The sequence below is a fragment of the Gasterosteus aculeatus genome, chromosome X (assembly GCF_964276395.1).
Source record: "Gasterosteus aculeatus chromosome X, fGasAcu3.hap1.1, whole genome shotgun sequence".
Classification (NCBI taxonomy): Eukaryota; Metazoa; Chordata; class Actinopteri; order Perciformes; family Gasterosteidae; genus Gasterosteus; species Gasterosteus aculeatus.
Genome location: NC_135698.1, coordinates 8,704,494 through 8,727,625, shown reverse-complemented (window position 1 = coordinate 8,727,625; position 23,132 = coordinate 8,704,494). Strand labels below are relative to the sequence as shown.

Here is a 23,132-nt window from a genome sequence, read left to right as displayed (position 1 = left end):
CTGTAGGCAAACAAGAGGGATGGAACGGGTAACAGTTTCCTTCTAGTCTCCAGTCAGATAGGGGACAGGAGGTCTGTGGCCTCTGATAAGTCCTGCTGCTCTTGTGCCCATGAACCGTCGTGGAAAACCTATCTGTGCACACGCATGCCACACTAGCTGCTGCTTCCCATAGATACAGCACCTGTAGGGCTCCGTTCTCTGGCTGCTCCTCATCACAGGCCGTCTGGCTGCAGTGAAAAGACAGCGTTTGGTACATTCCACACTGCTCTACAAAGCTCAACGAGCACTTGGGTTTCCTGGCAGCCCCTAAATGCCCGGCGACTAGCGGAAGAGTAAACCACTTGTTATGCCAGCATACAAAACCGTCAGCCAAAAGTGTGGAAGCCAAAGTAAATGAGAATGATTAGAGATGCATCCTGTTCCAAACATCTTTCATCGGCAGACACTTGTGTTTGTGGTTTCTCGGCTCCTCCGAGATGTGCTTTAAGAGGCTGTTGTCTTTACTCTGACTGAGTGAAAGCATGTACAATGTATGTTAATGCCTATTGATAGCATCCTGATGCTTGTAATATATCATTGCCCATTCGTTTTCATGAAAAAAATCATCGTTTGTCTTAGACAATGCCGACGGCTGCATCGCAATTCACTGCTGTCTTTACTTCCACCTTAAAACATACAGTGTTTTTCTTTTTCGGATACTCAATTAAGACACATTAAGGGATTAAGATGGGTCGAGATTGAAACATTTTAAGAATCCTAGCTTCGGAAAAGACTTTCGCTTTGAAGAATTAGCTAAATTACATGCGGCATAAAGGAGTCAGCTGTGGCCCATTATCTTTTATTCATGCTGCTGCTGCTGCTCGTGAATTACCTGCTTGGCAGAGCTGCAGAAGAGTGCTCTGGCATCCAGCAGACTCATGCAGTCACTCCTCCATCAGGGGCCCTCGGAGCAAAGCAAGGGCTCACCTGCATAAAAAATACATGGATACATTCCTTCCTTACGTAACGGTGACCACACATTTCTTTTGAAAGCCGTCTTTAAAACAGCAATGTCCCATCCGTCGGTGTCCTCATAGGACGACAGCCTGTTATTTGGGTCATTCCCCTTATTTTACATAAATGCGTGGTCCACCAATGCATGTTCATTGTTGACAGCGCGGTGTAATTGGAATGTGCATTGTGCATTACGATGATCCACCAGCTAGCCCTTCGAGCTGCTCTGAAGGAAGCTTCCCCGTAGCACAAAAGGCGGGAACAAGTTGCCGTTGTCCACGCTCACTCGGCCAGCATCTTTGCACATATTCAGAAAAAGGTCCCCATTGCCCCGCTGGCGACGCGGCCCAGGTTCAGAAGTGAGGAAGCAGAGCAGAAGTAACCCAGAGTCCAATGCCCAGCATCAACACACGCTATGCAGTCGCCCATACAGCAGTTGTCGGGGGGTGGTTCATTACCGGTGACATTTTATCATGATTTAAAATAAATTGTAATCTGAACTGTTTCCCTGGCTGCCTCGTTTGGCACAGACATTGTTTTCAGCCTCTGCGCTTCTCCTCAGCCGCACAGATCCTCGTGCACTACACGGAGGAGCCGATGCCTTATTCAGGGCAAGAATCCAGCCCTCCTCCATTTATCTGGTGAAATGGGTCTCACATGAGGACACTTATCTACGTTTTTTTTAATTGTGTTAAACCCATCTTATGTCATGCAAACAATCATGTGCTCATTTGTCCGGTTTGGGAGTCCAGAAAAAGAAAAAAAAACAACTCTCTGCTTTTCATTGCAAAGCTCGTTTGGTGCGAGGAACTGAATCAAAGGTCACATTCTTGCCCAGTAGTACCATCTGTAGATAAAGGCTGAGCTGTGCGGTGTGGGAGAACAGTCTCCATGTTTTCCACAGATGGACGCATGCCCGGGCCGCAGTGTGATAACTCAGTGGAGGTCTATGGACTCTCTCTCTCACAAACTTGGCTCGTGGTCCAAAGCGGAGCAGTAGGCTCGTTCTTTCTCCTACGCATGTGTTGGTGTGTGCCTTTTGTGTGCGTCCGTATGTGTTGACGCCGTTAACCTTCCCAACGCTCCAGGCGACAGGTGCACTGTTGTATGAAGTCCCTCCCATTGTGTCCTTTTTAGTGTGACGGCAAAATGTTATTGTTTTACTTTTTGTGACTGTGTTCGTTGTCCTTTTTGTCACATTGTACTGTACACAGCACAGACACACACATAGAAAAACTTGAAGGTAAAAGCACCTGGCTGTATACTTATTCTTTTGCACCGAGAAATTAGTCTTGTATTTAATATGCTTTGTGTTATTGTGAACCAAGCACGAGTACGATATTCATGACAGAAGCTTTGATGGTTTTGTTCCTATTGTGTTGCTTATTGAATTTTCGTGAATGCCACAAATCCAAATGCTGCCGTTGGTCATTAGATTAATCTAATAATATTTACTCTTCCTCCACTCTCTGCTCGTGGAGCTAATGAGATTTTGCTCTCATGCTCCGTAATAACCTCACACCGTTTCCCAGCGCACAAAACCACCACTGTGTCTGCAGAAGTAACCGTGGACTCAGGTGGTACCTTCACAGGCATCGCTTACCAAGTATCTGTCCTCCCTTTGAGCAAGTCAACACAATTAGGGTACATGGCATATATTATCAGGTTTGCGAGCGTTAAGTCAACCCTTAATTGTAATCTTATAACACCGGGGCTGTGAATAGGCTTTAACCCGATTTGGGAATGGAATTTTTAGTGAAATACCGATGCCTCGTTATGGCGAATAACCAGGCAGCACCGTATGAAAGGCATTGACTTTTCCCTGCTCTTTTTATGTTTTTCTCCCTGAGGATTCATGAGAGTAAACAACATTCATAGGGAAATTCAGCTTATCTTCTACATAATAAAGAGGGGCAGCCATTGTCAATGTGACTTGTGGAAAAATACACAATTCCCTCTGTATTTATGATGGAACGCCCTCTCACAAGACTACTACAGTAAGAGGAAATGAGACTGAAACGATGAGGTAATTTCCATTAGATTTTATCTCATGATCTATATCACCTGCTGTTATGAATGGAGCTGTATTAATCGTTCAATCAGGTATGTAAATTTTGACCATTACTGAATGTCAAGCCCTGTTTATTCCTCTGAATCTATTTTCCTTGTGAATTTCACGACTGCCCTTTGCCAGTTTTACATTGACCAAAACCATTGACACCATCATCGCTGCTAAGGTTTCATGTTGTTACCAGGATTCACTTTCCCATTCAATGGTTTATTACAGTCTGCTTCAAAAGTGCACTTTCAGCAACGTAAAGCTTTAACAAAAAAACCCTCCAAAACACCCTTTACATTTCCAGTTATGGACACCTTATAGAGCTTTGGGGTAAATGTGCACTATGAGTTTAAGACAGGGGGTGTTTATGTTGTCAATCAAAGGCTGAGCAGTGATTAAGACTCATTTCGATCTTAATGAATGCAAATTGGCACATCTGCTGTGGCAGGCTAGCTGTCCAGACTCCTCAATTAGCATGATTGATCAATTATCCTCCTGCTGGTGGCTCACTGGAAATGGAGGCTGGGGAACTAGAGAGGTGGGGGTTGGGAAGAGAGATAAAATAGCATGGGAGGAAAAAATGAACAGGAAAAAAAAGAATAAATCAGATGCTTTATTTGATTAGAGTCAAAAATAATGAAATTTAATTTTACTCAGAGGCCTCACTCTCGAACACACAGTCCTTGAAACTAGACAGAGATGAAGAATAAAATCGAAATCTATATCTGTGTTTTTTTGACGGCACGCAGGTTGGCACATAGGGTAGAAATCAGGTGATATTACTCATTAAATATTTATATAATAGCGTATGTGCCTTTGAATGTGAAATGATGACGTTGTTCTACTTTTTGCTGTATTGTATTTTCATTGTGATACATCCACTTTACATGAACAAAAACCCCATTTGCATTTCAAATAAAGCGTCTTGATTCTCCATCAGGAGATTTTCTGATCAAATATTCCTGTGAGAAATGAGCTTTCAGCCGTGCAAATATCCAGTAGTGCAGCACTCTTTCAACTCTGAAATCTGTCGAGGGTAGTGTGGTGCGAAGCTTGTTTGTGTTTGTTTTAACAGTAAGCGTAAATCCTTGAATATCAAAGCACTGGTGAGAGTTATCTGAGTAGCAGCGGCAGATTGTCCTCTGTGTGTATTTATAATTGTGGCACAGAAACATAACCGGGCGGTCAAACGAGGCTCTTGCTGGCAGGCAGGGAAAATGTCACTACCGCCATTCTTGCTTAGAAGCAATATAGAGTATTACAGTAGTAATGTGCTAGCATAGCTGTGGAAGCAGCAGAGCGTTTTCTACATTATATGACAATCTAAGATAGACTATTTTTGTAGAACAATTATGCTATATAGATATTAAAATAACATTATGTGCCAAAACCGATTTGGAAGTGAACTAGTAAAAGGTCACTTTTAGGGACGCCTCCTGATATAATTAATGGTAGAGGAAACACCGATATATATATATATATATATATATATATATATACTGTAAGTGATATTTTTACGTATTCTTCATGAAACTGAAATTCTACAGCATACTTTGGCAAATGGCTAGTAACTATACACACACTAATATAGAGTTAATGGAATAAAACGTAAATGTTTTATTTCAAAGAGATATCATCAAAACGAGTTTGAAGATGGTTTGAATAATATTAGATTGAATGAGGTAACATTGTACATAGTATTTTCACGATTTGAAGTCCTGACCTTGGACCTTGGAGTCGATGTCCACAACGTGGGTGTATAAAGGCATTAAACTCAGGCTATTGTTGTTGGGTTTGAGCCGTTTTGCACGGTAAACGCTAAAAGTGTTAATGCGGTTTCATGTATATCAGAATCTCTGATCTCTGATATACTTTGTATCTTGTTTCCACTTGTTTTTTGTTGTTGTTTAGTTTGTTTTTTTATCTCTTTTTTTTAATATCTGCTTCCTTCGTGTGCTATTTTTTGACACCTTTTGTCTGTTTATCTTAAACGTTGCTGCTGTTGACCTAAGTGTAAACGACATCACTTCCTCTGCAACGGTACACTTTTCTCTAGAAGGACTCACCGTTTGTGTCATCTCTCTTTGTGTCAATGTTCCTGAGTAGAATCTTCATAATGCTGCTGCTCAATCTACTTGTCCGAGGTATTAAAAGTATTAAAAGGTTGAGAGAAATACGGCACCTAATTTGGTCTTTTTCACATAACAATAAATATGGAAAATAAATATGTTACATTAAAATGTTAACATATTTATTTCTCTTCACTTCGCTCCACCTGGAATGAATGTTAAGTAAATGTCTGTTCATCCAGCTTTTACCATATAATACTTGCAAGACCTTTACTGCTTCGGCATCAATAGTTTAATTATTTTATTTTATTAATATCTACTAGTTTAACATCAGCAAGTCTTTGTGTTACCTTCTTCTTCTACCACTGCCAGCACCATCATTCCAGTTGGAAAAAGCATGAAAAGTACAGAAAGACATTGTTTGCATGCGCCCCCCCCGACCCTGAAACTCAACCCAGTTTTGGTTTCCCACCATCAGAAAGCATCACTAAACCGCAGCGAGCGGCCCGGCCTCGAGTCGGAAAATGGACATTAAGCAGAGTTTGGCTGGTAGGTGAACCACAGTCGATGTGCAATGGTCTGCGACATGCTTACGTCCAGAGGCGCTCCCTTTGGTTTCCAGCAGTATCCCCCCACCCCAAAGTGTGAAGAACATCAGATGAGAGGTTCATAAAACAAGCAAAGAACAAGCAGACAGACAGAGCGAAGCTACATCAATTAAAAGCATTGTTCAATGATTTATGTCTTGATTACAATCAACATCCAGCCGTCTGCCCGTATTTGTCTACTCTAGTGCTTTGTCAGCATTATGCCTTCATCGTATTGCTTTATTGCTCTTTTTCATATTCCACCGTCAGAGTTCAGAGCAGCACTGATGAGAAATCCTTTTTAAGCTAAATCAAATGTCATTTCTGTTGACATAGACTTATTGGGTTGATGTTGATTTTTCAGGGCTTTTCAATATATGTGAAATATTCTTCCTGCCAGTCGATTTTTAATATTACAGCACTTTTTTTTGGTCCCTGGTGATTTATTGGAGTGATATTAAAATTATTTTCTATATTTTTATTCTGACTGTAAGTCAAAATACACAGTATTGCAGATTATATCAAGTATGAAGGTATTACTGTAGCTTAAGTATGAGTATTTTATTTTAATAAAGGGACATGTACGGTCTCTGTGATGCTGCTTTGTAGGAAAAGAGTTTTTTTCCTCAAGCACCATCTGTACGTCGCCACATAAATGCTGAACCTGTCAGTCAATCTGCTCTCTCTGGAGAGGACGCTAAAGTAACAGCAGGAGCAGTCATTAATGAGTGATTCTCAAATTCTATTACCTCCTCTTCATTTGGGTCTCCGGCAGACACACGAGCGACTTCCTATTTCCCCGTGCGCGCAGACGGATTTGTATACCTGAGAGCAGTGATTTCACCTCCGAGCCGGAGTTAACTAGTGTTGTTAGTCAAAACAAACGCACTGGTTTTCCACACGGCATCAGCATCTATTTTCAGACTAGTGCAGTAGGACAACTTAAAAATAAATGCCTCCCAAATAATATCAAGAAAACAGAGGGATACGTGGTACAACTTATCCAGCTGATTTAATGTATCGTCTCTAATATATAAAGCATTGATATCTCTTATGGACTAATGTGACTCTGGTGAGACTTGTCTGAAAAGTCTTCTCCTTCCGCGGCGAGTGGAGCAGTATTAATGGTACTGGTTTGAGCAACACGCCGGGTTTCAAAGTGCCCCTTTTTGTAGGACAAGGACTCCTTTTCCTCTGGGCTTTCAGTGAAAAAGGGTCACCAGTCCTCTTTTGTAGTTTTCTGAGTGTAATGAAACAGTTGTGGTAATGTTCACGCGAGCATATCACATGGTGTTCTGTAATAGGTGTCCTCTGCTGGAACAGAAATACACAATAATTGCCACCGAATGGCAAAGTAATGACCTCTGATTTTTTGAAAATGTAGCTTGATTATTGAAAATAAACCTGTCATAATCAGCACTATCCCCCTTTTTTATATGGAATCAGTTATTGTTTGACTTGCTGGATGGTTTCCTCTGCGTTTTAAACCCATCATGGATTATAGCTCACTTTTTATATTGTACCCGGTGTGTGACGCTTGTTACCAGGTTACAGCGGAGAGATTTGAGCTTTTAGCACGTGTTGTACTTCACTGACGTCAGAGCCTTTTTCCCCCCCTCAGAAGGTCTGTTTCAGAGCACATAATAAAAGGAGACAGAACAACACAAGACCACATGCCACGCTGCCTTCTTTCATATATTAGTTTCCATTGATGCAAACGAGTTAATACTTCAAGGTCAAACAATTGCTATACTCTTTCAAAATCTGAAGTTTATTCACTAAAGAGAAACATGTTTCAGTGTTTTATACTTGTGTTTCCTCTCTGCAGTAACACCGTGTTGGACGGCATGCAACAATGCATTCAATTCTCAAAGTGCGCTCCAACCGCCTACCTGTGGCAAACTGTGATACGTGCATGAAATAGGTCAATGTTCAGACATTAAGCTTGCCTAATTTGGTCTGATCTAGTTACACAGCAACAGTGATGCCAGCCATGTTAAAGATCTTTAGACCCCCCCCGGCCTTGAGTCCACCCTCTTCGTTCTTCAACGACCTTGCGGGCTGAGTGTCTGAAATGAGACCTTCGTGCACAGCGGCGTCTGTGGGTTAGCCCGCGCAACAATCCGCTTGCCCTTGTGCCCCCCCCTACGCCCCCCGCCCCCCACACACACTGTGCGTGCTGTGCGGCCGACCCCTCCTGCCCAGGAGCGAGGACAGAGCCAGGCCTGCTGGGGATTGGGTGTGGGGGGGGAGGAGGGGAGCGAGCTGGCACCGTGCCGCCTTCCTCTGGCTGGGGGCAAAGAGGGTGGCCGCTGTGTCTCAGATGGACGAGGACAGGTCTGTGGTCTGGGTATAGAGTGTTGCAGAACAGACGTCCTGCTGGCACATCCTGCCGTCTCTGCCGCTCGCTCCCCCGGCCCTCCGTACTCGCCTTATCGGAACTCCTAATTGTCCTTATGAATATTTTAGAGGCGAGCAGGAATGGGAGTTCAGGGTTGGGGGGTATGGTTTCAAGGGCCCTGACAGCTAATGATCCACTCAATGACCAGAGAGAGAGAGAGAGACACGGGGAATGGAAACGGTTATAAAAATTTTCAATAATCTCCATATTAATGTATTTGACTGGAGTGTAATTCAGTCTGATCAGTTATTAATGTGTGCCACCTATTCTCTTTGTGGAGTGGGAACAGAGAGTGTGTTCTCATTCTTTTTAATCTGTAGATAAAGATGACATTGGTTTGCCTTTATCCTCAATTTGTAGCTGAATTCCCTCCTGTCTATACTGAAAATATGCAGTCTGCTGATTGAGACTGTTCCCTCTGACTATGGCGGCTAATAGCTTTGTCACATCAGTCATTCACCACAGTCTCAGAGCAGAACGCTCCAAAGGGACAGCTCACTGCACAGCAATTTCCTCTTACTCACTAAGATGGATGGGCTATTTTTAATTGCCAATTTAGTTGGTTGAACGCAGGTAATCCTTTGCGGGATATACACTATAGAATATAATGAGTTTGTATTTATCCATCGCTGCTTCCGATTTTGTGAGCATTCCTGTCTTTGGGTTAATGTCTCACTGCAGTTCGAGCTCACGGTATGTTGTGCTGTCCTTTCAGGTGGGATTGAATGTCGCCATGTATGTACAGCTACAAAAAAACAATATCAAAATTAAATGCAGACAATTGAGTGGCTCCCATCCCGCTGCTCTTCCTGTCCGATGTGTAACAAGACAATGGAGTAAGCCACAGGAAGCACATGAATCCCTCCCCATATCCTCATATCAGTCAGCATAGGGTAATGTTCCCGAGATTAAACAAGATATGTCTGGGAATTACAGAGGTCGCCTTATCTAATTGCCCCCCCCTCACTTTCAACTCACAATATCGAGGAAGGCATCCTACGGTGACCTAGAGCGGCAGACGGTGCCCAACCGAAGGAGGCTTTTATTCCCCTCAAGTGAAGACTACGGCACCACAGGGAAAAGAGAGCATGGCTGTAGTGAAAGTCTCTTTAAGATGTTATATAAAAGCAGGAATATTCCTTTTGCAGATAAAAGCTTTCCTATCAGCCGCCTCCCCACGCTGATTTGCCAGTGCGCTCACACTCAAAGAAGCCCTTTGATAAGCACATTAGGTGGAACGGCCTGGACACAATGGTGATGTCATGAGGATTAGCACGCTACCTCGCTCCGTGTAGCGGCGGGCGCAAGGGCTAATTCACAGCAACTGGCGTGCGAGGAGAGCCGGCTGAAATGAGGGAAGGCGGCGGCACAACAGCCGGGTTGAAAAGTAGCTTCGATTGACTTCAAAGAAGGATTGAATGATGCATTAAACATTGTGGTTGCTTTTGCACCCACGGAACATTCGGTGTCATTTCCGCCCGTTCTGCCATCCCGCCGGTGAGGGGCCTGTTATCAGAGTAGTGGTGCGCCAGTCACAGGTCAGGTGGTGCTCCGCCAACTGTGAAAGCTACTGTGAGTGTGATTCAGGCAGCCATGGAAGAAACAGCCTCCCAACGCCTTCCTTTCAACCATCTCCCCCCCCCATTTTCAAGTTCGGCTTTTATACTAAACCACTATCTGTCTCCTTTCACCCTGCTTGTACAGTACATGAATAAGTTAAATGTAGAAAGCTCTCTTGACTCAGGCGAGGGAGAACATTAGAGGGAAATTGTTTTCCAAGACTCACAGCAGCACTGCACGTTGTACTGAAGAAACAGGGGATGTAGGTGGCTTATGCAATGGTTTCAGTCTTATTTTTAATACATGGGATAGTGTTTGCTTCAATTTCGCCATAGGAAAATGTGAGTACGAGCCTTAGAAGTAAATCTAAGGTCTTGAATTGAGCTGTCTTATTAAGGTACCGATGGGGCAGATTATATTTCTGTAAAAAGGAAAGTAGTACGCTGATCACATTCAGTACATTGCAAATGTAGAGAGGCATTTACTTTGCTGAATGTTCCCCATGGTTACAGCCAGTGTAGGTTATTATTCAGGGCTCAGGCGGAGATGGCGAATGGATGTTTTCTTCAGCATAAGGAAGCCTCAAGGCCTCCAGCGACGGAACATGTTTTTTTTAAGAGACATTCAGGTATCACAGGAGGTCAAGTGACGGACACACATACGTGCATGCGCAGACAATGGTGCCCAGTTGGTTTGACGTCAGCCACTCGGAGCAACATTTCTATCAATACAGGTTTGGACTGCTGTGAGAAAATAGCAGCTGGCCTTGTTCCCACTCATCTTTGTGAGCCTCTCAGGACGTTGTGAATAGATTACACAAGTTCCCTTGTCCATACTCTCTCCAGCCCCCTTTCCCGCAACAAACGGCCCATATCGTTCATTAGAAAGGCATCTGAAAATCCCAAGTTGCATTCACATCCAGCCAACTCTGCATTCTAAAGCTGAACCCCACAACTTGATTTGGCAATCGAGGGGAGCTTTTGAAAACTGCTTTGCGTCTTAACTATTCATTAGGTAAAACTAAGTTACATATTTAATTGTCCTATAAATTTTTATGGATGGAAGTTTTTGAAACAAGCAGGATGGGGTTTTTTTTCATTGTAGCGTCTGGAGCAGACTGACATACGAGAGCAATGTCGACGTGGTCCCTTCTACAGCCACATCTCTGCGCCGCTGCCTCTGATTGGCCAGCGTGGGGAGCCAGGTCCCGACAGGTGTTTGGAAAAGGGACACCTGTTTGGCCGTGTGCTGATCCAGTGATCCATTTACTGCGAGCTGTGGCCGGTGTCAGCAGGGCATCGGAAACATGCCAAGTCATTTAACAGAATACGAATTACGGCCGTCAAACGCTGTCCATACACAGTGCATCTTTGTGAAGATAGCACACATTTGGTGATTCACGTATTGTTTCGTGGAGTCGGATCTGCTATCTGGTTATGCTCACCCCCTCTGCTGCTGCAACCCCTTCATCGTGGTGTGCGTGGGTGCTGGCCAGGCTTGTTGTGAAAGTAGAGCAGCCCGGCCCATCTCACACAGCCATGCGCAACCAGTCCTGACCAAAGTATTCCCATAATGAGTAGGTTGGAAACCTAAATTTGCAGGTTTGAGATCAGATCTTTGGCTCACTGGGGGAGAAAGCGGATCGTTTAACCACAGTAAACACAGGCCTTTCAGGACCCTAACTAGAGAGGGTTCATTCAGTAAACAGGAAATGGACCAGCAAGGGCGTTTTCTTAGAATGAGAAGAATGCCACTGCTCTGTACCGCACCGCAGTAATGCATCTGTGTTACAATGCTGGCCATTCATTATCTAGAGTCTCTCTCTCTCTCGCTCTCTCTCTCTCTCTCTGCATTGTCAACACTTCATATCGTTGAAGAGATGTGGGTTTTTCCTCTACATTATTCCTCCACGTTGTCGTTCTTGTTCCCCTTAAGTACACTGCTTGGAAAAGGTCTGCACCTGAACGCTTGGAGACGGAGTGAGCAGGCCAGTGATTAAGAGTCGTCTGGTTTAAATGAGCGACGATATTATCGACTCTCGTAAAGCCATGCTGCAGGTTTTAGGAAATGTAACTGAGGTTGTGGTGAGCATTGCTGGGTTAGCCACATCGTCTGCACAGACCTACACGTACTGTTACGTTGGTGTCAGAGGATGTAGCAGCTGTAGAAATACACCCCCAGCCCCCCCGTCCGTTCCTGCCGCATACACACACACCCACACACACACACACACGGCACATATGTGCCGCAGACACGCCTGCTCATATATATTCTCTTTCTCCTTTTGCACACACACGCATTCTCCACTTTCTTGGGTGATAGAACAGAGAGTGCGGTCTCATTAGTGCGTGTAGGTTCCTCTCGCCCGGTTCACACCGTGACCCCCCCCGCATCCACCGGGGTCGGTGACCTTCCTGTAGCGGCGCGGCCTCCGAGGCAGCCCGCAGACGGGCAGGGCGCTGCTGTGGACCTGCACTAGTCTGATAGAGGGACCTCGGGAGCCACACATAAATCATGTTTTGATGTACACTGCCTTGATATCACTTGCTGTCACATGCTGTCAGCAGGTCTTGTTAACAACTGCTATTCAGAGCTGTAATGAGGAGCAGAGAACAGCCTGTAAGGAAGTGAGCAAAAGAGCACCGCGTTGCATTTAAGTTGTGTGACATATTTTCTTTCTTTTTTTCTTGAATTTTGAAATAGTGCTATTCTTTACACCCTGCTGTATGTACTTATGAGTGCTTTTCTTTTGCAATAACTGTTTAATTTCCTGCTCAAATAATATTTTATTTATTCATTTTTTGACCACATTTGATTAGCATTTTTATCTTCCTTGTGCAATAACATCGATGATATGACTGTATACTGGTTTCAGACTGGGACTGTCTTGTAGGATCTTCATATGCAGGGGGTTCTTCCAGCTGGTTGACTTATGATAACTGAAACATAATGAAAAATGCAGAAGAAAAAACGGATGGAGTTCCGAAGGGTGGGGGTGGGGGGTGGAAGGAGGCGGACAATATTTTGTTTCTCTCAACACTTCTGAAGGGTGAAAGGATGTAGAGTCACATTTCGGTTGGTGCAGAGCCTTGTATCGAACTATAACGCAGCCTCGCATCGGTGCAGCAGCTGTTCATACTGTGCTGTAAACAAATATAGAAATTGGAGGACAAATATTGATTCCCCTACATGTTTGATATATGTTTTATACATTGGGTAACAAGCAACAAAACGCAACTGCTACATTGTTTCTCTTTAATTGTGCAATTTCCTTTCAGAAATTGAGAAACAAAGGCCATAATGACTGTGCTAGCCCTGATCCTGAAGACTGTTTTGGGCACAGCCCCCTCATGGACGACCATTACGGCAAACTAAACGAAGAGAGTGATTTAATGTACAAGCGCTGTGGTGTAAGTACTTCCTTTTGTCTCCTGCTGTTTTGTGTTGATTCCTGTCTTTATGTTGATGTTCACTACAGGCGCTAAACAAGAAAGAACACAGAGGTTGTGATAGCCCGGACCCCGATGCCTCATATGTCCTCACTCCTCACACAGAAGAAAAGTATAAAAAAATTAATGAGGAGTTTGATAATATGATGAGAAATCATAAAATCGTAAGTACTGTCAATGCAACGTTTTTGCTTGGCTTTGTGGCACAAAGGATTTTCACTCCTTTTTTTTCATTTAACTTTTTCCTCTTTTTGTTACACCCCAGAACCTCTGTCAACTCCTTTCAGAGCTACTCTAGCTTACGATTAATGCCCCCCTTCACTGGGTGTGCGTTTGTTTCTCATGTTGATTTGTTCTGCGACTGATATTTTGGCACAGCCTGATAAGATCACATTTCATGTGAACAGGTGAGACGTTCCATGCTTCTGCTGGAAAGATTACACCCTAGTATCATGGTCATGTTATCAAAGATCAAACAGCCGTCACTATTTAAACACATCAGGAATGTACAAATACTTGCTCCCGTATCTTAATAGTTTATCCCTAAAGATCTGCGGCGGTCTGTTTATTTTCTGCATCTCAAACCGTGTTTTTATCTCCTCGCATAAAAAATAACAGTCCCTTGGTAAAATTTACAATTTCTCCTTTTAAATCTTTCTATTGCTTCTCTCTCAAAGCATTCCACCGTAAACTATCTGTTACTCCTGAACAGCTCTGGCATCAAAGTGTTCCCAGAGCACACTAACATTACACTGTCATTTAGCATCTTCTCTCTCCTGCACCAAATAATACAATGGCTCACCCTCTAAAATACCACAAATCCTTTGTGATCTTATCATGCGTGACAATATTAGAATTTTGCCAGAACATTTGCTTACTAAGCAGTCGTTTTCTGTATGTCCCTGACATGAAGAGCATCACTTTGCCATTAACAAACTAATGATAACACCTGACTGGCTCACTAGATAATGCTATGAATAAACGTTCCCACTGCCACCTGTCATCCTCACTTACGCTTTGCACAGTCAGTGCCTGGTAGGTGAATGCAAAGTGAGTCACGATTCTTGCAGTTGTGAATCCCCTCCACCCGTCTCTGCTGGTCCCAGAAACACAATGTACAACAAGTACACATGTAGTGCTGACTGCTGCAATGCCGAAGTGATCACCTGAATGCATGTCTTTTTGTTTGGCGTGTGTTGCGGTAGCACTGGAGATGTGTGTGCCTTCCTTGTGTGTGATGTTAATGAGAATCAACATTTTTTGAAGGTTATATGGCGTCACACAGCACCCCTCGTCTCAGGCAGAAATGTCTCATAAAATGTTTTGTTTTTGAAGCGACAACCAAGTTTAAAATGTCCTTGTTTATTAAAGCGAACCCTCGAGGGATGCTCTCTGTTAATGATGCCATGACAACCACTGACCCATCAGATTCCTCATTAGACCTTGGGTTTTGAGTGTGTTTGTGTGTAAACCTCTGTGTGTGTTTGTCTCCTTCTTCTAGCCCTCAGCATTGCCTCAGCAGAACTTCTCCATGCATGTGGCAGTGCCTGTGTCCAATCCCAATGCCATGTACCAGCCAGGAGGGAGTCTGGGCAGCCAGGCCCTGGCAGCAGCCGCTGCCTCCCTGAGTGACAGTGGGATGCTGTCCCCTCCACAGGCCTCCCTGCACAGGAACGTGGGCTCAAGTGGAGGACCGCAGAGGCCCACCAGTGCAGGTTAGTAGAAAACATCACCTGGAAATTGGTCAAAGTGGTGTACAGAGGATGATCCACTCTGCAGAATTTATTTATTTGATTAGTGTCCTTTTGTGTGTATTCGTATGTGGTAGTATCATCTTTGTTAAAATTCTGATAGCATAAATGTTCTTTTTTTCATTGTCGGACAACTGGTGAGAACGGATGCTTAGCATAGAAGCAGGGGGGCAAGATGTAACCAAAACTTCAAGCCACGTAGTGATCTGACCCCCATTAACACTTTGTTTAATGACAGAACTGAATAGTGTTGCTTTTACTACTCTGAATAATATTTCTGTATAAAACAATGTTTACCAAAGCATTTCTTTCAGATTCTACTTCACATTGACAATAAAACCGGTTCCTTCATGCAGCCGTGTTATAGTTATGGCACATATCCGCACTAATGCCACAGTGCTTTAGCCAAGTTGTTCAGTAGATGTTCAGCCGGGCGCCAGGCTAGCTGTTTCCTTAAACTCACTGTCTTTATGCTAAGCTAGGCTAATAGCTTTTTGGCTCTAGTTTCATACCTGACCATAGACATGGGATTATTGTCAATCCCATCACCTGACTCTCCGCAAGAAAGTAATCAAGCTGATGTTTTGAGCTATTGCTAAAGTAACTTCAAGGTTTTTTTGGTTGTTTCTGATGCGTGTAGATTCTCATAGAATGAGCCGGCTGTGGATGTACACAACCTAAGGACAAGCATGCCACATCACACTTGTTAACACACATATCTTATTGTGAGACTACGTCAGTGCTTGTATGACTGTTCTGACTGTCAGTCCAGATGGCTTTTGAAGACTTGAAGATTCAGTTACACTACTAGCAACAAGTAGCGAAATGCTTCATTCAAAATCAACCACATGTAAGGAAAAAACAACTAACACCTCCCAAAGCGCAGGGAGGTCCACTTCATGTCTATTTCTCACACAACAAGCTGTCATTGTGCTGTCATTTCAGTGTATTTCTTGAAAAAGTAGCCACTTTCACGGTAGATGATTTCTAAAAATAATTTCTTCTTGGAAGTGAGTCCTCATACTGGAGTCCTGCAGTCACCGTCTCTGACTTTGTACAGCTAACAAAACACCCTTCTGAACCCGGCTTGATCTAGCTCTCTTTAGTCTCTTTAGTCATACAGTAGAGTACAAATGTTCCCATCATGAGAACACATGCCTGCCTTACGTGCGCGCTGAACTAAGATCTACATGGCATTTTCATGTCTTGTCTGGCATCTCCACCACATGCTCCGCTAGCTTGCAGGAGCATGCAGATGGTTAATCATATCACTCTGTGCATCTCGTTAGGTGGCAGGCTGGATAACACAGACCTTTCACTGCCAAGTGGTGTGGGCTCCAGCCCAGCGGGTAAGTCCTCCCGGAGAGATATATTAGCTCTCTGTAGCTCTGCCCAATCGGCCTCCTGCTTAGCACGCAAGCCGGATCGTTGCGTATCCATCTGTGATTGGTCCGAGCCCGTCGTCCCCATCGTTGACCAACGGTGCCTTTGCTGGACTTTCCTCTGCATGCGAAGGGAACTCAAGTGTTGCTCGTCTCCGTTGAGGAAACGTATTATGTGCTTGTTGGATGCGTGGGTAGCAGATGGGAAATGGCTCCGCGGCATTCACAAAGTGTGGTGTTTGCGCTTGAAACTGAACCGAGGTGTAAACGGGCAATTGGCTGCCCAACCGACTGATGAATAAACGCAGCGTTTCCTTGAAACTTGCCACCTCTACGTAGGCCTGCTTCATCCTGTTTCCTTGCCTCTATTGACAGGTGCATCTGTTTCGCCACCCCCCCCCCCCCCCCCTCCACTACCCTGACAGCCCTTAAAGGGCTGGGCAAGGTCTGTAGGATGCCTAGACCAACATAACCCTTTTGGTATTCAGGCCATGACATCCCCCTAAGTCCTCAGCACACAATGACCGGACAGCCTGTCATGGCTGCAACGTGCTGTGTGAGAGGTGGAGGCAGGTGGAGTTTAACTCTTTCCGTGTCCCTTGGTCCGCTGCACTACATAGAGTGAGGTGTTGTCAAACGCTACGGTATCTAATGCTCGTAGCTTGTTTGGTGACCATAAGAATGTCGGCTTACAGTGAGATATCTGGCCAGGTATTAGAGAGTATGAAGAGCACCTTGGATCGGTTTACAACATTTAAAGAGCGCTGGGTACGTTTTAAGTTCAGGGTGTGGTACCGAGTCGGGATCCTCTGCCAGGGGCCGTCAGCATTTGGCACCGTGTGAGCATGCTGCAGCTGTTGTTTGTACCAAGTGTGTAGAACAGCAGAAAGGGTGGAGGGACCTTTCCAGCCCTGCAGTCACATGACCATTCCTGACATAGCTCCGATGTTTCACCAGTGGCAGCTTTGACCACAGCAGAAGTCTTTGAAAGTGGCTAGATGCAAGACGTGCTGTGTGACATCTTTACTCCTGTTTAATGGTGTCAGCAAGTTCTATATTATATATTATTTATTGAATGGCAAATAGAAGATTATTTTACACACAGCTGTTGGGTCCTTGTCAATATGGGCAGCTGTTTTAATTGTGGGATCTGGATAAGTTATTATTTGCTAATTAGGTAATTTATAACTAATTATTAATTTTTTTAATTTGCCAGGACATGTTCTGTGTGATCATGGCGTTGTGAACATTACTGGCACGATTTGCCAGGCAAACGCATTTCAGACAGTCCTTTTTTAAAATAAGCCATCTGTTATTGTTCTTGTCTAGTCGACTAATTTGATGCTGCTACTGTGGTCTGCATTTCTATAATAGATCTTTTCTTCCAACAGCCCATACAATTAAACCTAATTACATGCTGGTCCATGACTGGTGAACATTTGGAATTAAAGTTGTGGTGAACGTGTCGGATTCATGAGCCTGGTCTCTTGTGAATTACGTCTGCAAGCTGTACACATCTTTTCAACACTATTTGCTTGTGGTTCGTTTGCACGCTCCGTAGATCAGGTAGTGGTGTAAAAAGCTGCACGTCAGGTTAGGTGAAAATAGCTATTTAATGTAGGTAGATTGAATGTCAAAACATGTATTCAAAGTTGTAGGGTGATGATAGCGATTATACCTTTGTGGATTTAAAAGAATAGAAAACAAGAACAAATACTATCCTTCTTGCCATGTTCCTTTTAGCCATAACAAATCACCTCCTGCACATCCTGTCTGGTTGTAGTTTTCTGAGACACAACAATAGGGCTATTATTAGAAAACAGTTTTGGGGGCCTTGATTCGCATCTATTATTTCTTCTCATTCGTCCAGACATTTTTCTCTTTTGCCTGGACATGACGCACGTGGGATATTCTATCCCTGAATTTAAAATGAAAACTCAACGTTTCAGTTGTAAACACGACCCGTATGTAATGTCCCTTCTGCGGGCCGTGTTAATAATTCAGCACAACGAACAGAAACCAAACAGCTTTCAACGCGCGCCGGTTTCAGTTGGAGAAGATTTATTGGCATCTACCGAGCCGTTGGTGAAGTCTGAATATGGAACGAGGGCAGATATCCGAAAACGTTCCCGCTGAAAGGCTGGGTCTTAACTTGTGGCTCTTACCGTGGCTCAAAATTAACTTTGCGGGCCGAGTATTTGTTCAGACATGTGTTCCCATCTTGGCAAGTGTTTGAAAGAAGTAGGATTTATGTATCATCAGACATCTGAGGACATAATCAGAGGCAGATTCTGCAAAGATATGCGAGTCAGGTGGGTTAATCCACCGCTAAATGAGCTAGCGAACAGAGCGCTGCTTTCTGTCTGTCCTCAGACCGCAGCCGAGGCCCCTTCAGAATAAAACAACAGCGCTGACCGACTGTTATCGGAAAGTCTGAAACTGCCAAGCTTTAACCAATTCCTTTACATGCACCAACGTCGCATTCCCACTGAATGACATCTTCGCTGCTTTTAATCAGTTTTGCTATTTTTAGGGACTCAGAAATTTTACTCTGCTAATTGTGTAAACAGTCTTTTTCTTCTTGCAGCAGCCGAGTCTCGTATGATCAAAGCATCAAGCGAAGGCCATCGCTGCTTGTATATACTGTTGATTCAGCTGCGAGATACTTTTGTCAGCTCCATAACTGTTTATTTGACCGTGAATTGTTGCTGTCCTTATCAGTAGTCCGAGGGGCTATTGTTCCATTATGTTCCTATGCAGGAGGCTGCTCATTGTGCACACTGGGATACACCAAACACAATGGGGAAGGCCGCAACTTGTCGAAGTGTTACTGATCTGTTGATGCAGCGCTAGGCGCCGTTCATTCTTTCTTCACTTTGTTTTAAGGGTTTCGTAATGTATGTGTTGGTAAGGTGTAGTTTTACGTAGGCTTACACAACTCGAATTCAATTTGAAATTCATGCAGATTTGAAATATTGCTGTTTTTTTAGATAACAAATTCACAGCTCCGTTTTCATAACAGTGGATTTGTTTGGAATCTGCGGCATCTCGCCTTGAATATCTTGCAGGTCTGTTTGTTGAAAACGAAACTACTGTGGGCCAACAAAAACACGAAGAATTAATTTCTTTGTTTCGGTGGAGAAATACTAAGTGAAGACAGTTTCCAGTGACAATTTGCGTTTTTTGGTACTGGTATGATTTATTATTTTTATTATGGACAAGTTGTGTGCGAGGGAGGTGGATGTTGGACGCGGCTCAGGAAATGACTAAAGACTAGTAACGATGACGATTAACGATAAGCATCAAGGTGTGAATTTGTAGTGTCTTGCACTTTGCTATTGTTCGTGGGAACGGTGTTAAAACAGCACCAAGACCATCAACAACACCATCTCTCAGTGTTTTTTTATCCAACTGTAATGGCAGCTATTTCTTTTTAAGCAGTCACGGTACATTTGTCGGTGAACTGCTGCTCATCTCAAGATGCAGAGAATTGACTGATGTAATCATTCACAATAAAAAATAAAAGGCTCATCAATTTTGAAATGGACATTTTATTTTTGTAAATGTGCAGGATAATTATCCAAGTCTATTAAAAACTTCCCAGAGGGTTGTAAACACTTAACGCTGGAGCAAGCTGGAAAAAAACAACGCTGTGTGAGGTGGTTTGCATGGTGACTGCGAGTGTTCTCAGTCACGGTCCGTGGTTTGATGATGTGTTCCTGTCGCTGTGTACCTCTGCAGGGAACGGTTTTGTTAACCCCAGGGGCTCCCCGGGCGTCCTCAGCACCCCCAGCGGCAACGGCCTGGGTAAAGTCATGCCCACCAAGTCTCCACCACCACCTGGAGGGAACATGGGGATGGGAGGCCGCAAGCCAGACCTGAGGGTCGTTATCCCTGCATCTAGCAAAGGGATGATGCCCCCGCTGGTGAGTACGGAGCACACCACTGCACACAAGTGTTTCCAGCCAAAGGACCTTTTAAGTACTGCTGCAGGGCTGACCACAGCTCCGTTTAGGTTCATCCAGACTTCCACAGCGGAATGTTTCGATACCCCGAACATTTGTTCTTCTCGTGCTGCGTTCTTCTTCCACGTGGACAAGAATCTGCAGCCCAGGTATCACAAGTCGCACTAAATAGTTCACATTTAAATGAGGGGATTTCTCACACTGCGACAATGAAAGTGCGGAGCGCTCCGACCACAACGAACACCTGAGGCTAAACTACGCTCTTCATCATCATAAATTGACATTCGGGCCCAAAAAAACTGTTCGCCTGGGATTTCTTTAGCCAGCAAAAACATACTGTTGCGTGTTCCTGATGTTGTCGGGAACAGGAGCCACTCCAGGAAAACGATTGTGTTTGGTAAATAAACCCGGGGTTACTGTGGCCGCTCCTCCTTCGCAGAGCTTCGAGTAGCCCGGGGCCCTTTACAGGCATTGTGTGGGAATGTGGAAACGGTAGATCTGAAACGGGTTCTTCAGAGAGGTACTGGAGTACTCTGATAGAGGCCGCAGAGGGGCGCTGGCTGTGGCAGGTCTGGAGACAGCCTGTCATTAGGCCATAATGGTATTAAATTAATCACATCTCAGTGTGACAGAGTGTAGATGAAGACTTAATCAGGGGCCCAGGGTGTGAGCCAGATAATATCTTGTCGCCCTTGTCGTGTCTTCCTGCCGCTATTGATTGAGTGTGGGTATTAAGAAAGCCCTGGCCTGGTCGCCGTATGTCCCACAGCACCGAAAAGATGGAAGATGGGCTGTGGTTCCTCTTTCAGCACAGAGAGGATTTGAAATTCTCTCCTCTACTTAGTACTCTGCGGCCATTGTTGGTACCAGGGAAGAAATGTATCCGATACCCACAACTAATCTATACACTGGGATCCCTTTTCCCTGGCATTGGTCCAGGATTTGGATCTTTTACATGATAGGGACAAGGTAACGCAGTGCCTGTGCTTTGGAAAAGTTGTTGATTAATACAAGCGGCCTATAAAATGTGTGATTTCACGATGACACACCATTTTATATTCCTTAATGCCCCTTTTACCGTACAATCTAGATAGCTGGCACGACTTTCCAGAGCGATTTGCAGTCGCAGTCGTTCTTTTCTGTAACCCTGCCTTTCTTCTTCTTTTCCGTTGGGGGCAGTCGGAGGAGGAGGAAATGGATTTGGTGAGTTTTGATAAATGCCTTCGGCAAATGGCCACCGTGTGAACATACTTCCGGTAATCACATATGCCAGATTAAAGGCAGTGCTCAAATCGGAGCGTGGCTAAGAAATGCCAATAATAATACTTTTTTTTGTCACTGCATGTTTTGGGTTTGGCCTGTGAAAAGATTGGGTTGCGATTCCGACACGTCCACGTTAGTTATATACCAACAGGAGTGTGTGTGTGTGTGTGTGTGTGTGTCTGAAAACCTCATGTGAAAAGTTTATGAATTAAAAAAGTGTTGGGTAATATTCCAAATGATTTACAGCTTTTTCTTAGGAAATGGAGATGACATCATCCTAAATGACATCACGCTGTGAGATACTTGGGGTTTGGTGAAGTCATCTGGCTGGAGAACAAAGCAAGGAAGCTATCCACTAGATTATGATGCAATGCTGCTTCAAATGTACCCGTTGGCAGCTGCACATAGGTTTATTACATTGTATTCCGAGGATTTGTCACAGCATTGTTGTAAACTATGACTGCATTTAATTAGTGGGGTTGGAGAGTGCGTTTGCGGCATGACCACACCGTGCCGTGTATGTGTGCGTTTGTGTGGACTGCATGCCGGCCACTGCACTGAAAACTGGGGGATTATCCTCCTGCACCCGCTGAGTTAAGAGTTGTTGATTTGATTCGTAAAACTGATCACTAGACTGGCTGTGATCTCCGAATGAGATGGAGATTGATGCTGTGGCATGAGGCTTGCCCATCATGTGCGTTCCTCTCCCTCACTATCTCTAGCGTTCTTTTTTATGTATTGCTAAGCAAAACCTGATTAACTGTGTGTCCCTGTTATTGCATGTCGGTTTTTCTGATGACCACATCTGCCTGTTGTCTACTTACAATGTATATTTCTAATGATTACTGAAATAAATTAGTTACTTTAAAAGCTTGCGGAAGTTATTTGGGGGGATTTACAAGTATGTATGCAGGTTGATTTTTACAAACACATTAATTTAGTGAAAAATATCTGGGTGACATCCCAATAGAAAGCACATAATTAATATCTCTTCCTGTGTTGTTATCCTTGTTTTAATATATCTGTAAACACACAAACACCGTCATTAGAATATTGACTTCCATGAAGCTACACTACCACCTAGTGGCTGCCTTTGTTATTACATCGATAACCTCCACTACCAGAATATGTCCTGCATAGTATATGCCAAATGTTGTCTCTAAATTCGACGATCTGTATATTGCTTATTATTAGAGTGAAGTAGTTTTTCAAGTTGTATTTTGGCCTTATGCCTTTTCGTTATGGTTTCTTTGTGATTTGCAGAACACCCAGAGGATAAGCGGCTCCCAGCCACTGGCCACTCCGGTGGTGTCTGTCACCACCCCGAGCCTGCCCCCACAGGGCCTGCTCTACTCCGGCATGCCCACCTCCTACAACCCAGCTGGTGAGCCTGCCCCCCCCCCCCCTCAGACTGATAACAAGCGCCTTGACCGCACTACACACTGTTGTTTCTCGCTCTTTTCTCAGTGGCACGTGGTGTTGTAGCCAAAACAAGTTCTCACTGCGTTTGGCTGTTTTTGTTTTTACAGAGTTCTCCCTGAGCAGCGCCGAGATCTCTTCCCTACAGGGCTTCGGCTCTCCTGGGCTCTCATTGGGCTCCATGTCGGCATGGCAACAGCATCAACTGGGCCAGGCAGCTCTTAATTCTTTGGT

General features: G+C 44.2%; 1 protein-coding gene across 17 annotated transcripts in view; it reads left to right on the top strand.

Moving 5' to 3' along the window:
• mef2aa (myocyte enhancer factor 2aa) overlaps window positions 1–23,132 on the top strand; it is a 51,232-nt gene that overhangs the window by 24,376 nt on the left and 3,724 nt on the right. For 2 of the 17 annotated variants that reach the window (XM_078082474.1, XM_078082473.1), the window contains exons 4-11: window positions 12,948–13,079; window positions 13,148–13,282; window positions 14,620–14,833; window positions 16,159–16,218; window positions 19,993–20,177; window positions 21,396–21,419; window positions 22,743–22,863; window positions 23,009–23,132. In XM_078082474.1, coding sequence (XP_077938600.1) covers window positions 12,948–13,079; window positions 13,148–13,282; window positions 14,620–14,833; window positions 16,159–16,218; window positions 19,993–20,177; window positions 21,396–21,419; window positions 22,743–22,863; window positions 23,009–23,132 — 995 coding nt within the window. The remainder of the gene's footprint in view (window positions 1–12,947; window positions 13,080–13,147; window positions 13,283–14,619; window positions 14,834–16,158; window positions 16,219–19,992; window positions 20,178–21,395; window positions 21,420–22,742; window positions 22,864–23,008) is intronic. The other 15 variants (XM_040162417.2, XM_040162416.2, XM_078082478.1 and 12 more) reach the window with 11 other exon arrangements.